The following is a 14,412-nucleotide window of genomic DNA, read 5'->3' as shown; positions in this document are numbered from 1 at the left end:
CGCACCGGCCCGGCCCGGCCCGGCGCGCAGGGGCAGGTACCGGAGCGCGGCCACGTGGGCCCGGCGCGCGCGCGTGGGGTGCTGCTCCCCGCGTGCCTGCGGACGCGCGTGCGGCGACCTGTCCCTGTACCTGCGCGCGCGCGTCGCCGGGGGGGGGCTTTCCTTTACCCGGGAAGACGCGCGTCTCCATAACGTGGGGACGCAGCACGCGCGTCCTTGGTGCGCGCACGCTCACGCGCGGGGCCTGCGCGCGGGGACGCTGCCGGTGGCTCTGCCACGCGCGCGCATACCGTTCCCGACGCGCGCCGAGCTGTGTCGGCCCGCCAGCGCAGGGCGCCGTCCGAGGCAGCCCGTCTTTCTGCCCGCCCTTCTGGGCGCGGGGGCTCGGCCGGGGTGCGCCCGGGATGCGGGGCGAGCGCGCGGCCGCTGCCTCGCGGGCCGCGCTGCGTGAAACGCGAGCGCATTAGGTCGCGGCTGCGGCGCGGTGGCGGCGGGGCCGGGCGGCGGACGGGAGGCCCCACCTCCCCGCGCGAAGGGCGGCGCTGCCGCGGCTCCATTGTTGTGGCCTCCGGTTTGCAGGCGCGCGCAGCCCCGGCTCCGGCTCCCCGGCTCCGGCTCGGTCGCAGGCCAGGGGGAGAAGAAAGCAGGTGGGGCGCAGGGGGCCGGGGATGCGCGCGTGGCCCCGTCCTTCGTGCCGCTTGCTCGCCTGGTGTGGCCGCAGGCCTCCTTTGAGCGAGAGGTGCATGCATGGTGTTTCCTGGGCTGCGGGACCCGGATCCTGATGCTGAAAGGATGGGTGTAACGTTGCCCCCCAAAAAACTGGGATTGTGAGGAGGAGGCGGCGGCGGCGGCACGGTTGCTCCCCAGCAGCCTAAGGCAGGAGTGTGGGGCTGTCCGTGTGCTTGTCTCCCCACCACCCCGGCTCTCGGTGGGGGGAAACAACGCGGGGCTTGCTCATTTTTGCAGTGCTACTCTGCATGTTGAAGCTCAGGATTGGAAATAAGCAGCTGGAAGGTCTTCCGGTTCGTGTCATCAGGATAACAAAAGCTGATCTGGAATGTTTGTTAGGGATCGTGGTTCTCTTTCTAGCCCTCCACTGCGGAAAACCCCCCTCAGTTCTTATGTGCCCCCCACTCAGTTAAAACACAGTTGGAGGAGGGAGAGGTTTCTTCCAGCTCTGTTCTTCTGTCTTCGTTTCTGTCTTCGAGAGAGTTACAAATGGCAGGATCCTGTTCCATTGTCGATTTTGTGTGGCGCTGGACCGATCCCCCTTGGATTCCCTGGGCGTGCTGCCTTTGGATCATTTCTATTATGCTCATCTTTTCAGCGGCGCGGTAACAATGGCGGAGGCCTTATGCATGGAAGCGCTGGCTTGGGATGGGAAGGTTTTCTCGGAGAGCGATGGCTGTGCCCATCTCTCTCAGCCCCCAAATCCTCTGTGTTCCAGATGCTGACGGGACCCAAATGACCACGATTCAGTCCAGCCACGCCTGCAGTTGTGGTACGTGACCATTACCGAAACATCTTGTTAGGTACCACGTTGTGGTGGTGCTGTGGGTTTTTAAAAATCGACTGTCGTTTATGACCTGGATCTCAGATTATTCCCTATGGATGTGCAGGTGGGTCTAAATGGCCTCTCAAGAACAGCCTCTCCATTAATTCTGCCTGTAATCTCTTTCTGGGCGTAGTTGTTGGAGCTGGGGCGGGGGGGGAGGGGGATGCCTGCTTTTATTTCCCAACGCCAGGTTGAAAAGTGTGCTTTCAGGTACTGGACTTCTCCATCCTGTCAGTGTCTTTGCTGCCCATACATAATAAGGCATGCCTATAATCCAGTTCTGCTCCCGGTCTGGTAATGGGCAAAGGCGTTTGCGGGTGCCATTAAGAACGGCTGCTGCCCTTGCTTTCTCCTTGCGAGGGGGGCAGGTCGTTCTTGGCTCCAGCACAATTTCCGTAGATGTGGTCTGGAACATGGAGGCTGTGATTTTTCACACGGGTGCCTCGTACTGTCTTGGTGAGTGCAGGCTCTTGAAGGACTTGCGGACTTGGATTGGTGATGCTGATCTGGTGGCTGCAAAATACTGAGCGATGCTAACCTTTGAGCCCCTGAGTCTACTCTCTGGAAAGGACGTTAGAAGGAAAGATCGTTTCCATCAGAAAAGAACCCGAAATTCAAATGTAGGCCATGCTTTTATTAGGACCCACCCAAATTACCAGGTGGTAGCTCTTACCGAACTAGTTAAGGAGTAAACTTGCTCGGAATCCCTTGTTGTTGTTTATAAAACTGCCCTCAATAGTCTCAAGCAGGATGATGCTGGTAGCAAAAGTATTTTCTTTCGTTGCACACAGTCTGTCTAAACATAAGGGCTGTGTGTGTTTACATGATTAAAATCAGTATCTTTACTGCATGTATTTACCTACTTGGGTCCAAAGCAGAATGTTTACATGTTATGACAACAGCTTACAGAAGGAGCAGAGAGGGAAGAGGCAAATAAATACACTCAGAAGTGTGTGTATAATGACAGACAGTGCATTTCCGTTGCTTGATCATAAGGTACCAAGAAGCACTTACAATTAGATTTCCAGCAGTGAACCATCAAAGGAAAGAGTATGAAAATGCATTGATTAAACTATGAGTGGTAGTCAGTGGGTCTTACCAAAACGGGTTTTTTTATAGTTCTGCCCTCTAGAGAGCCAGTGGGGTATAGTGGTTAGAGCACTGGACTGGGACTGAGGAGATCTGGGTTCTAGTCTCCAACCCGCCATGAAACCTGCGGGTCGCTTAGGATCAGCCGATGCTTCTTAGCCTGAGAAGGCGTTGGTGGTTGTGAGGACAGAATGGCGAGGGGGGGACCCTCGTAGGTGCCCCAAGTCCCTTGTTAGAAGAAGAAAGGTGGGGCATAAGTACAGCTTAATGAGAACGGTGGGTGGGCAGCTTGCGGCGCTCCGGATGTTTTGGCCTGCAGCGCTGGCGCTCCCTCATCCCTGGCCGCAGCAGAATTGCAGGGTCTGAAACCTGCCCCGGGGACGTGGTGGTGAAGAGCAGCGTGGGCAGGGCCAGGGCCGTGGGTGCTGGGAAGGGTCCGTGGTCCTGTTTCTTCACTGGCCGGCCTTCTGCTCCCCGGACGCTGCATGGGGCTCAGTTCTGAAGCTGAGCGCTCTGGTGGCCCAGCAGCAGGGGCAATTCGCATCACATCTCCCTCACAGCTCCTGTTCTTGAGCGTTTTAGAAACTTCGGCGCAAACCCAGCGTCATCTGGGGGAGTCCTCTTATGCCGTGAGCTGTGCCCCCAGGGACGTTCACTTCAGGAAGCGATCTTGCTCAGTAACCTCACATGGGCTTCGAAATGGCTGTTGTCTCTAAGCAGATAACATTCTCAGGTACAGAAGGCAGCCTGGCCAGGTGCATTGAATTATACTTTGGAGTTGAGAAGAGCGTTGCAAATCGGTGCTTTTTGATTTTGTCACAGCAGCTGTTCAGGATGCAGGTGCATTTTCGGGATGCGCAGGGTTAACTGCAGGCCTCCTCTGGCCCATGCTGTGATGCACGGGGGCCTTTGGTACAGTTCAGGAGCGTCAAGTTGTTTTGTGCGCTTGGCATGTAGGATGTGGAGATGCCAGAAAAGTCAGAGCCACTTCACTCCTGGCTGCTGGCCAGGCATCGGCTGTCCCTCGAGCCCAACGGTGCCTTCCGCTGCCTGGGGTCTGTCCTGCTCCCCTTCTGCCTTTTGTGCGCAGACTCTGTCCTGGCGGTTGGATCACACGTGTGTGCTGCCACTTTTTGTCGGCTGTTTCCTACAAGGCTTGCCTCCGCTGTCCCCTTTGTGAGAGACACTCGGAGTGTGGCTTTCCTCTCGTCGTCCTGTTGGCCTTTTTTGCTTCCTTCTAGCTTGTGCCTTTTTGAAGAAGCTTCTGCTTGCGACACTGGCTGCTTTACTGGGCAGTTCACCAATTCCATGCCCACCAAGTCTGTTCTTTAAGCATCGCCTGAATGGGCGAGGTGCTAATCCACATGAGCAGAGGATGCGGCCGCGCTTCGGCTGGGAACTGTTTCCTCCACCCTTGCTTTGGCGGTGCAAATTCCTCCGAGTCTGGGCAAACAGAATGCAGCCTGTTTGCGGAGGGAGGGAGGGCGGGAAGGAGCGTTAACGACTCCGTGCTTGGCATTCAGCGCACCCATGACTAACAGTGTTTTTATAGACGCTGCAGCGAGAACCGAGGGGGTGCTGCTTTCCGTTATTTTAGTTGACCCGAGGGGGGTCATTCTCCCTAATGACGACACGGTTGTGATGCAGTGTCTGAGGTTGATAGCAGATAGAATGAACTTTTCTTGTAAATTAATATGTCCGGCCTTGGTGTTTGATGAAGGCACTGGGGTATTTTTATAGTCCAGATCATTGCTGTTAATGACAAAGCAGTATAGCTTTTCCAAGTCATAATCTGACGGTGGTGAGCGCGTCATGTGCAGCGACTCTGTTTTGTGCGCTGCTCCCCGCTCCCTCCGAATCTTTGTACGCTCGCTGTTCTTACAGGCTGTTGTGTGGCGTCGCTGGATGAGAAGAGCTTTGTAGCAAGGAGGAAGCGAAGTACAGAAGGTCTTTGTGCTCTCTGCTGGCTGTACCGGGCCTTTCCCTCCATCATACCGTCTCTTTGTAAGTGCTTTTAAAACAATTATGTCCTTTCAAACGACACAGTGGTGAGATGATTTTAATAGATGTAGGAGCCGGGAACCATTTCATCTTGGGTTACAAGCGCAAGGATATTCGAGGTGGCTGATTCCAGAGCCGCCTTGGCTGACGGCTCCTCCGTGAGGAAGGATGTGGTATCCCAGCTCTGTGCCTGCCTTCGCTGCAGCGGTGCCCGCCTCACGTCTGTGCACTGGATCAGAGCTTCACTGTTTTGCCCCGGAGAAGCAGCAGCAACAGTGGCCTCAGAATGAAAGAAAGACGAAGGGCTTTGGCCGGGTGTTCTCAGCCTGGTCTCTCATGTCGTCTTAGCACTTTGAATGTGTGCAGAGGTGCGAGGATGTAAAGGAGCTGGCGCTGTTGCCCCAGGGCAGCGGTGCCTGGGAAAACAGTCTGGGAAAGGAGAAGTGGGCATTAAGACCGCAAATGGCTTTGCATTTGGGTTGTTTATCGAGCATTGAGCCAAATACTGGACTGGACTTCACGCCTCACCCCTCTGTTTTGTGTGGAACAGCAGCTTCCAACTGTGCTGGGGACCCGTGGCATTTCGTGGGCACTTAGTGAAGCTCCTCAGTGAGTTGACGGGCCTGGTGGATCCACTCTTTTGGGCACGGCCTGCCTGTAACGCGTGGCCACGGGGAGAGTTGAGGCACCTTCTGCTTAACCGGTGCTGCATGTGAACGAGGCAGGGTGCTGCATGTCCCCAGGCAGCGAGCCTCTCGGGGGCTCTCCAGGGCACGCGGCGGTAGCACTGAAATGCAGGCCTTTGGTCTCGAGGTTCTTCCTTTTGCATTAGGCCTAATGCGCATGTGATCTTTTTCCCAGTATTTTAAAAGTGGGAAGGCGAAGGAAGGTTTGATGTTTTGTGTGGCACCCATTGGAGGAGGACCCATCATGAACATAACGAAGGGCGGGCTGGTGCTCTTTTCAGCCAATTCCAACCCATCGTGCATGGAACTATCGAAAAGGATTGCCGAGTGAGTAACGGATGCCTCCTTTTTAAACCATTTGTCGCCGGCCCTTGTTCCTGCCGTAGTTCCGGTGGGCATGAGGAGAAAGCACAACCTGTTTAGATCAGCATGCATTGTCCAGTTGCTGAGTGCTGTTCCGTGGTTGTTTGCCAAGACCTCCGCTCTAATGAGCCAGACCTGCATATGTGATCGGGTCTGCCAATTTCAAGGCGCTGCCTCTGGGACGGGCTTCCGCAGCTTGTAATCTGTGACCGGGGCGTCGATTTGTGGACCTCCCGATTTCTTGAGCAACCATTAGGTGAATCAGTGCATGTGGAACTGCTGTCCTCGAAGCATCTCTGCGTGGCGCTCGGTCACTACCACCTTTGAAAAGTTCTGTAAATCCAGCAGCTTGCATGCAGTTCCTCCTGCTTGTTTCTGTTTTCAGTCCCAGTAAGCAAGCAACGTTTTGCTCCTCCGCAGTCCTAAGTCGTCTCTGCCCAGGTTTGAGGGTATCCTCTGCACTCATTCTAGGTTTTTTGTAACCTGAGGGCAGCTCTCAGATTCACTTTCAAAACAATCTTTCAGTGGAACATTTCCTTGAGAACAAACCTGTTCTAGCAATTTTCTACGCCCGGCACCTGCCTGGCCAAGCCAGGCATAATAAAAGTGCTTTTCCAGCATGCTCTATAAAGCAGTAACTTTGTACAGTTTGGGGCTCATTTGCCTCGTGGTGACTTGGCTTTGTCTGGGATCCTTCTGCAGGCGACTGGGAGTAGAGATGGGCAAAGTTCAGGTGTACCAGGAACCAAACAGAGGTGAGTATTCATTGCTCAGAGCAGTAGGGGAACACCGTAGTTCACGAGGCCTCTCATCACAGTCTCCCTCCGCAACACCCCTTTCCCCTGAAGGATCTCTACATGTGACCCTGTGGCAGCTTTTGCGGGGTGGGAGGAAGAGCCTTTCACCTACGCAGGTGAGAGAGGTGGTTTCTGCCGCCCTCCCTTGCTGCAGTGCTTCAGCTGGAGGCAGCCGGTCCAGGATGGCAGCCTGAGCTTGCAGTTCCTCAGCAGGTATTGCATCAGGTGGTGTGGACGCTGCCGGATGAAAACGGCCCTTGGTGATCCTCCCTGCTCGACGGAAGCCTTGCCGGCATTTCTCTGTGCAGAGGCATCCATGCGTTGGGCAAGGAGAGCAGTTGCGTCCCACGTGGTTTAGCGTTAAGAACCTCGTGGCTCTCCGGGGTTTCAGACAGGGATTTTTCCAGCCAGCCCCACCTGAAGGTGCCAGGGACTGAAAGGGGAACTTGCTCATGTAAAGCAGAGACTCTGTTACAGAGCTGTGGTTGTTTTCCATATGTATAAAGATTCTAGTCCTCATGGTTCCGAATAAGGGTCTGACTTAAATACTCCTAGGTTCCATTTCCCATGGACCACAGAGAGCCCACCCTGGTCATTTGGCGATGCCTGGCTCTTTGAACATCTCTGTCCCCCACCCCAGGTCTGAAAGATTGCAGCGACTTTCCTGAGCCTTAATGATGAGTAATTTTGCATTTTGAGCAGGTATTTTTGTTATGAACCACCCAGAGAAAGGCTTTTTTTGGGCAGCAAAGGAATGAAAATGAAAAGCACCCCTCCCTCGCTAAGGCTCTCACGCTGAGTGTTTGCTCTCTTTTGGCAGAAACACGGGTGCAGATTCAAGAGTCTGTGAGAGGGAAAGACGTCTTCATCATCCAGACCGTGTCCAAGTGAGTGCAAACGTCTGCTCGGAATCAGCCCTCCGCGGCCGCGAAACGGTTGGGGCAGGATGGGGCCGTAGGTGCAGCTTGCCTCTTTTTCCTCGTGATACGTCTGCACTCCTGCGCATCCTTCTGCATTACACGAAAAGCGGTGGCGTCCATTCTTAAATTTCCCGGTCGCGCTCTCACCTGCGTGGCAACCAAGCAAGTCGTTATCCAGGACTCATGGATGAAGCCACAGGCCTCTTTCCCCAGCCGTGGGTCATGCTTGGCTTTCTAAGCCGTCGAAATGCCTCTCCCGGGGCCCACTTTGCTTCCTGGATAACGCTGCACCGTAGGACAGGCGGCCTGCGTTTGGGGACTGTTTGCAGGAGGCGGTGACGAGTGCAGAAGGTCACCGAGTGTAGCGTTAAAAGTCTTCTGCGAAGTGCAGCAGGGCTTCCCTGGGGAATTCCGGGCGGCCGTTAGGGCTCTGCGCGTCCTCCTGCGGGGGGCGGGGGGCTCGCGTTCAGATTGCTGCCGCAGCGCAGCGTCTGCTAGCGTGCCGAGGCCGGATAAGGGGCCGCCCCTCGCCACTGCAGGGACGTGAACACCACCGTCATGGAGCTCCTGATCATGGTCTACGCCTGCAAGACGTCCTGCGCCAAGAGCATCATCGGCGTGGTGCCGTACTTCCCGTACAGCAAGCAGTGCAAGATGAGGAAGCGGGGCTCCATCGTCTCCAAGCTGCTGGCCTCGATGATGTGCAAGGCAGGTGAGGAGGCGGGGCACGGGCCCCGGGGAGACGGCCCCCGCGTCCCCCCTCCGCCGAGCAGCCTCGCGCAGGAAGGAGCGCAGCCTACGGCAAGGCCGCGTGCAGGGGTCGCTCCCGTTCCTCGCTCCTCAGGCCAGCCGCTGCCACAGTTCGGTTTGCCCCTCGGCGGCCCTGGAGCCGGCCCCTCGAGGCTGGGCTTGGGGTGGCTGCGGAGCGCTTGAGCCGTCCATGCAGCCGGCCCGGCTCTAGCTGGGCTTGGGGCAGCTGCAGAGCGCTTGAGCCGTCCGTGCAGCCGGCCCGGCCGGCGACATGAGGAGGCTTGCAGCCTGGGGGAAGAAGCGCCGTCACGCTCTGTGGCCGAACGTCGGGGCGTCTGGCAGGGAGACTGGGCTCACAGGCCTTCGAGCCCCATCCAGTCAGAGAGCTTTCAGCTCTCCTTTTTCTCAGGCCAGCTTTGCAGGTTGTCCCAAGAATAAAGTGGGGACGGGTGGCCACGTTGAGTCCCCTTGCCGTTCCGTTTCCTGTCCGTGCAGGTAGGTGTTCAAAGCATGAATTGTGGGGAAAGCGCTTCCTGAAACGCGGCTTCTTCAGGAACGCCGTTTTATTGCCCGGCACGTCTGTTTCTTATGTCTTTGCTGCTGCTTATGAAGCACGCGCTCCCCCGCTCTCCCCAAAGGTCTGACCCACTTGATCACCATGGACTTGCATCAGAAGGAGATCCAGGGCTTCTTCAACGTCCCGGTTGACAACCTCCGAGCATCTCCGTTTTTGCTGCAGTACATCCAAGAAGAGGTGAGCAAAGCGACGTTTTCTTTCCCTCCTTTGGCTGCTTCCATGCTGAAGGGGCCAGGTGACCTCAGTGCACCCCCTCCTAGGCCTGGGGCAGAACGTGAGCAGTCCTCATTTGGCACATGCCTTTTCCCACCTGAGACCAGGGTGGGGCTCTAGCCTGGGGGGCTGGCAGTGGACACGGGTTCAGCTGGATAATGTGTTGGCAACTGCCCGCCTGATGGCATTGCAATTCTGCAGTTTGGGACTTAGCCTTGTTGTGGTGCATCTACCGCCACTTTACGGGGGTGTTTCTGTTTCAGGAGACACCAGCCAGCCCGACATTCTCTGGGGCTGGTGAGGGAAGTTCTTGAAAGGGAAAAGGCGCATTGTAAAAAGGAGAGGCCATGTTTAGCTGTGTTATTGAGTTTTAGTACAGCAAAACCTGAATAAGAGCATTCTTAAATTTTCAGCGGGAAAGACGAGGTAAAAAGGACAATTCTGTATGGGTCTTTTTTTTTGGCAGATTCCAGACTACAGGAATGCCGTAATTGTTGCCAAATCTCCTGCATCTGCAAAGAGGTGGGTGTATTGTTTGTTCTTCAGAACCATTTCACTGTAGCGTCAACTAACTTTGACGTCTGTAATTGGTAACTATATACAGGTTAAGATTACACCTAATAACTGGCAAGAGGAGGCAACAGAGAACCTCACCTTCTGTAAACTGCTGCTGACAGAGCTGTTCATACTTAGTTACTTTCCGATAAAAGGCATTATCTGAATGGAAAACAAAAACTAAACGAAAAAAATAGAATTCAGAAGAGTCAGTGAAGCATTAGACGGTCGGGCTGGAAGGCAGGAGATCCAGTTCTCTCCCCTCCCACCCGTAAGGGTCACTGCGTGGCCTTAGGCCAGTCATGCACTCTCAGGCTTGTCTACCTCGTAGGGTTGTTGTGAGGATGAGGCAAAGAGGAGGATGATAAGCTGCACTGAAGTATTTGCAAGAAAAATGAATCAGAGAAACACAGTGCCTGACAAAATGCCTTTTCATCCCACTTTAGAAATGTGTATAGTAGAAATTGGGAAATGGTGGGCAGGAGTCTTGCCTCTCCCGCCGGGAGACTGAGCGAGCACAGAAATACTGGGTGGCCTGAGCCTTGTGGCTCGCGAGGTCAAGACTGGTCGCTGCGTCTCGATCCCAGGGCGCCCCCAAGATTTTAGTATTCACCTCCAGATAAATAAATCAAATGTCAGGAATGACTGCGACAAGCAGGGACTTTTGGAAAGTCCTGCTTTGTACGGGGTTCCTTGTGTGGGGGAAAGAGAGCCAGGCTCGGCCGCTCAGCACCGGGTGGTCCTCCTGGCGTGCTTGCTCTGTAATACCCGAGGAGGCCTACATCTTCGTTTATGGCCAAATAGAGGAGGACACAAGAAGGGACCTGGATTGGATTCCCGTGTGAACCGGCCAGCCCCTTGGCATCGACTCGGCCTGCCCCCAGCCTGCAGCCGTCAGCCAAGGCGCGGAGAAGGGGAATCCCGGCCTTTGCACCCTCCTCCTCCTCCTCGTCTCTCTCCCAGCGCGACGCCAGCGCTGACGTGCGCCCCAATCCCGTCTGGCTTGCTTTGTAGGGCACAGTCCTTCGCGGAGCGCCTGCGCCTGGGCATCGCTGTGATACACGGGGAGGCGCAAGACGCCGAGTCCGACCTGGTGGACGGCCGCCACTCGCCCCCGACCGCCAAAAGTGTCGCCGCCATCCACCCAAGCTTAGAGATACCCAGTAAGCCATGGGGCGGGGCGGCGTGTGCTCGTCCGGTGCACGTGGCGTGTGCAGCCACGCACACACTGCCGTGTTCAGAGAAGCGCAGCCCGTGGTTTCCGGTGGGAAGTTCGGAAGCTCTGCTCTCCAGGCCTTTCCCAGTTTCTTTTCTGGACGTGTATTTCTGAAGCACGGTTTGCCACTCGGGGCATTGCATGTGATCGGGAGCACGGCGTTTCACCTGCCTCTCTCCTCCGTGCTCATCTGCCGCCTCTCTTTCCTTCCTGCCCCTGAGCTTTGCTCTTGCGTTCACATCAGCCAAGCCTTTATCTTGCGGTTTCACGGGGACCCCAAACTGCTGGCTGCTGGCTGGCTGCACGCGAGTGAGCGCGCTGGTCTTTGCCGCTCAGGTGTTCCTTCCTGGCTTCACCTGCCAGCAGGAGTGGCTGGGCAAGGAGGGGACCTCCGTCCATGGGTGGTCGGTGTCCATCAAGACCGGGCTCTCTGGGTTGTCGCTTGCCTCACAAGCTGGAATCTTAAGCTGAGAGCAAACCGAAGCGTTCGCCTCGGTCTCGTTGGGACAGGCTTCCTCATCCAGGGACATCAGAATTCCAGAGCGCGGGAGCCCGCCCCACGCGCTCATGGCCGTTCTCCGGGCAGAAACTTAAAAATGGCACTTTAACACAGAAACTTAAAAAATGAAGCGTGCTGGATTCACACTGGGGGCCAGTAGCGATGGTATTGCTGGGACGTGGGTGAAATTTTAGCCACCGTGGCACAGTGGGCAGAAGAAATGCAGGAGAGAAACGGGCTCTCGAGGGAGCTTAGGGTTCAGTTCGTGCCAGTTGGCTCCGTCCTTTCAAGCCTAGCTGTGCCTCCTTCGGACAAGGGTTCCACCTCTGTGGAACTCTGCTCTTGCTGGTCGCGGGAGAGCAAGGATTTAGAATTGCAAGAGGAATTCCCTCGTGGGACATTCCCTGCTGTCTGCCTTGGCAGAGGCAACGGGCAGGAGAAATTATGGGTTGGATCATGTAGAGAGGAATATGGGGCCGGGGGGATGTTTGGAGATGACGGGCAGACAATATGATATGATTCTCCGTTTTTCCTTCTCAAATCAGTGCTGATTCCGAAAGAAAAGCCTCCCATCACGGTGGTCGGAGATGTAGGCGGAAGGATAGCCATCATCGTGGTATGTAGCAACCCGTGGATTTTCAACAGTGGATTTCGTGTCGGCACCCAGTGGCCACTCTCTGAAGGGACAGCTAGACTAGATGACGTTTTGATCTGCTCTGGCGGGGCTCTTATTTTTTAAAAAAATGTTTGGGAGTGCAGCGTGTAGATACGTACATCTTGTGAAAGCGTCATGTTTCAAGAGCGCAAGTTCAGTTGGCTGCGATTGCTGCTGCTCGGTTTGAGTAATAACCCCGTGGATCAGGAAATGAAGCAGAATTGGTCTGAAACACTTCTGACCGAAACTCTGGCTTGAGCTGAACGTTCCCCTTGTTTAATTTGCAGCGCTAGAACAGCGTAACTTGGCTGCTGCCTGTGAAGGCGCCCACTCAAGGAAGGCTTGCCTGGTCCCCGCTTTGTCATTCTGGGGCCAGGCCAAGACCTGCCTTATTTTCCCAGGCCTTGCCGTCTCGTCTCTTAGAATTTTCCAGGCCCTTTGATCTGATCTGTTTCATTTTCTGCAGACTTTTATCCTGCTCTTGCAAGTCGTTTCTTTAGTGATGTGTTTAAGTTTTTTTTTCCCAACGTTATGCTTGTGGATTAATTTGTTTTATTGTAATTTTAATTCCTTGTAAGCTGCCTTGCGGACTTGTTGAAGGGCAAGACAGAAATTCTCTAAATACTAGCCTTTTGTGTATTGGATTTTTAAGCAGTGGCATGTAACATCTTTATGCTGGTCTCCGTAGTTAAGTTCCCCCATTGAAAAGAGGGAGAGCTCCCTCAGGTCAGACCGTAGGCCTCTGGGAAACTGCGGCCCCTCACGCAGGGCATATTACAACCGAAGAGCCGCTTTTGACATGCACATGGTGGGCATGTTGTGAGCGGAGCCGGCTGGAGCCGGGGGTCAGACTAGATGGCCTGGGAGGCCCCTTCTGGCTCGCTCTGTTTTTATGTTTCATTGTGTGCCAATATGAGCATGACAGATCCTGAGGCAGCAGCATTTAGTCGCTCAGTTCGTCTGCACTTGCGTGGCCCTCGGTTTGCTGGCACCGCAGCTGCTGTTCGCTGTTTTTGAGCGATGCCTCCTTTTGTCCCTGCGTTAGCTTGTGCCATGAAAGGGGCAGATAATTGGGTTCAGGACGCTGGCTGAGCTGTGGGAGCCGCATCTCAGCCAGGTGTGGCTGACCATTCAAAGTGCTGCTACCTTGCAGCCGCACCAGTGAGCCCTAAATTAAAGGGACAGCCTGCACCCAAACGGGAAGTCGTTAATTCCCTCGCGGCTTGCGTTTATAATTAAAATGATAAAAGGCATGTAGTAACAGGAGAGAGTCAATTATTTACGTTTGCCAACAAAGTTGTCGAGTTCTGTTTTGTTTTACTTGATAGCCTGACTTGTTGTGCGCAGTATTCCGGTTAATATAATATAAGATGGCTGGTAATTATTCCCCACCCCTCGAGTTATTAGCTGAGCTGTTAATCCAGTTCTTGCACACCGAAAAACACTTTTGAGGGACGGCTGTGTCTGCAGAAAGTCGGGCAGCTTTTCATCTCGCAAAGTGGCAGGAGAGTGAAGATGCGGCCAGTTAACAGATGCTGAGGGGCTGGTGCATCAGACCGAGCGAAGAGGCAAATCGTCTAGGAAGATGCAGATGCAGGTGGAGGAGGATTGGAGCCACCTTCCCCAGTTTGGTGCCTTCCGATTGGTGGTTGCTAGGAGCTGCAGTCCAGCAGCGCTGGTTAGCCGCCGATGGGGAAAGGCTGCATCACAGCGTGCTTGAAAGGCTGGGGAGGGCGCAGTGCCGCAAAGGAACAGTGTTTATCGTGTTTCCGTTATTCGGTGTTAGTAAGTCTTCCCACAAAACAAATCCACTCTGGATCCCAGTAAGCTCCTCAAGCGCTTGGAATCAAAACAGTTCAGGGAGGCCTGTAGGTGAACGCATCACAAACCTGCCCTAGCAGTTCCGGCGGGGAGGGGGGGAGTGCTTTGACACTGGTAAAAATAATAGTGAAAAGCTGTTTGTCATTTGGGGCAGAGAAGGCACCCCTGGAAGCATCAGGAAATGCCCTGCAGGTGGCATTTCAGAAAACCCTTCCCTCCCGCCTACAGCTTGAAATATGCTTGGGATGCAGCAACGAACCCAGAAGCTGGGGTTGGTCATGCAGTGGGTGATGATCCGCGTGTTTCCGGGCGGACGCCACGGGATGTCCTGCTTCCTGAGTTATTAGTCAGCTCTCCCATGTCTGGGATCCATAGGCATCGTTTTGCATGGAGACTTCCGCGTAGCTGAGATACTGTTCCTATAAGTAGTCCGTGGAGTCCTTCTCGGAGCCCCCAGCATCTGGCTCCTTCCCTTCAGTATTGTATTAAAAATACCCCACATTAGCCTTTTAAGATCAGCAGCTCACAACCCAGGATAAAACTCGCCACTTAATGGACAGAAGACCACCGCCCTCCAAGAAACCACAGCAACCGCGTAAGCCGCCGCTGTGAATCCAGGCCATGCAGCGGGCAAGGCCAGAACAACGCAGCCCTTCCTTGAAGAGCTTCCTAGAGAACAGTGAGATTAAAGGAGGGCCACGTCTCAGCCATAGTG

The 14,412-nt window shown here is 54.9% G+C and overlaps 1 protein-coding gene across 7 annotated transcripts in view; it reads left to right on the top strand.

Moving 5' to 3' along the window:
* The first annotated feature begins 11 nt into the window (after window positions 1-11).
* Window positions 12-14,412, top strand: part of LOC123024924 (phosphoribosyl pyrophosphate synthase-associated protein 2) — a 71,133-nt gene continuing 56,732 nt past the window's right edge. The window contains exons 1-11 of one of the 7 annotated variants that reach the window (XM_044433159.1): window positions 12-36; window positions 1,448-1,501; window positions 4,529-4,648; window positions 5,507-5,658; window positions 6,397-6,449; window positions 7,312-7,378; window positions 7,951-8,123; window positions 8,800-8,915; window positions 9,418-9,473; window positions 10,521-10,669; window positions 11,767-11,837. In XM_044433159.1, coding sequence (XP_044289094.1) covers window positions 5,540-5,658; window positions 6,397-6,449; window positions 7,312-7,378; window positions 7,951-8,123; window positions 8,800-8,915; window positions 9,418-9,473; window positions 10,521-10,669; window positions 11,767-11,837 — 804 coding nt within the window. In that variant the 5' untranslated portion in view covers window positions 12-36; window positions 1,448-1,501; window positions 4,529-4,648; window positions 5,507-5,539. The other 6 variants (XM_044433163.1, XM_044433165.1, XM_044433158.1 and 3 more) reach the window with 6 other exon arrangements.

The sequence above is a fragment of the Varanus komodoensis genome, unplaced genomic scaffold (assembly GCF_004798865.1).
Source record: "Varanus komodoensis strain SLA01 unplaced genomic scaffold, ASM479886v1 scaffold26, whole genome shotgun sequence".
NCBI classification, from domain to species: domain Eukaryota; kingdom Metazoa; phylum Chordata; class Lepidosauria; order Squamata; family Varanidae; genus Varanus; species Varanus komodoensis.
The sequence above is the reverse complement of the archived record's forward strand: the minus strand, read 5'-3'. Positions and strand labels throughout refer to the sequence as shown.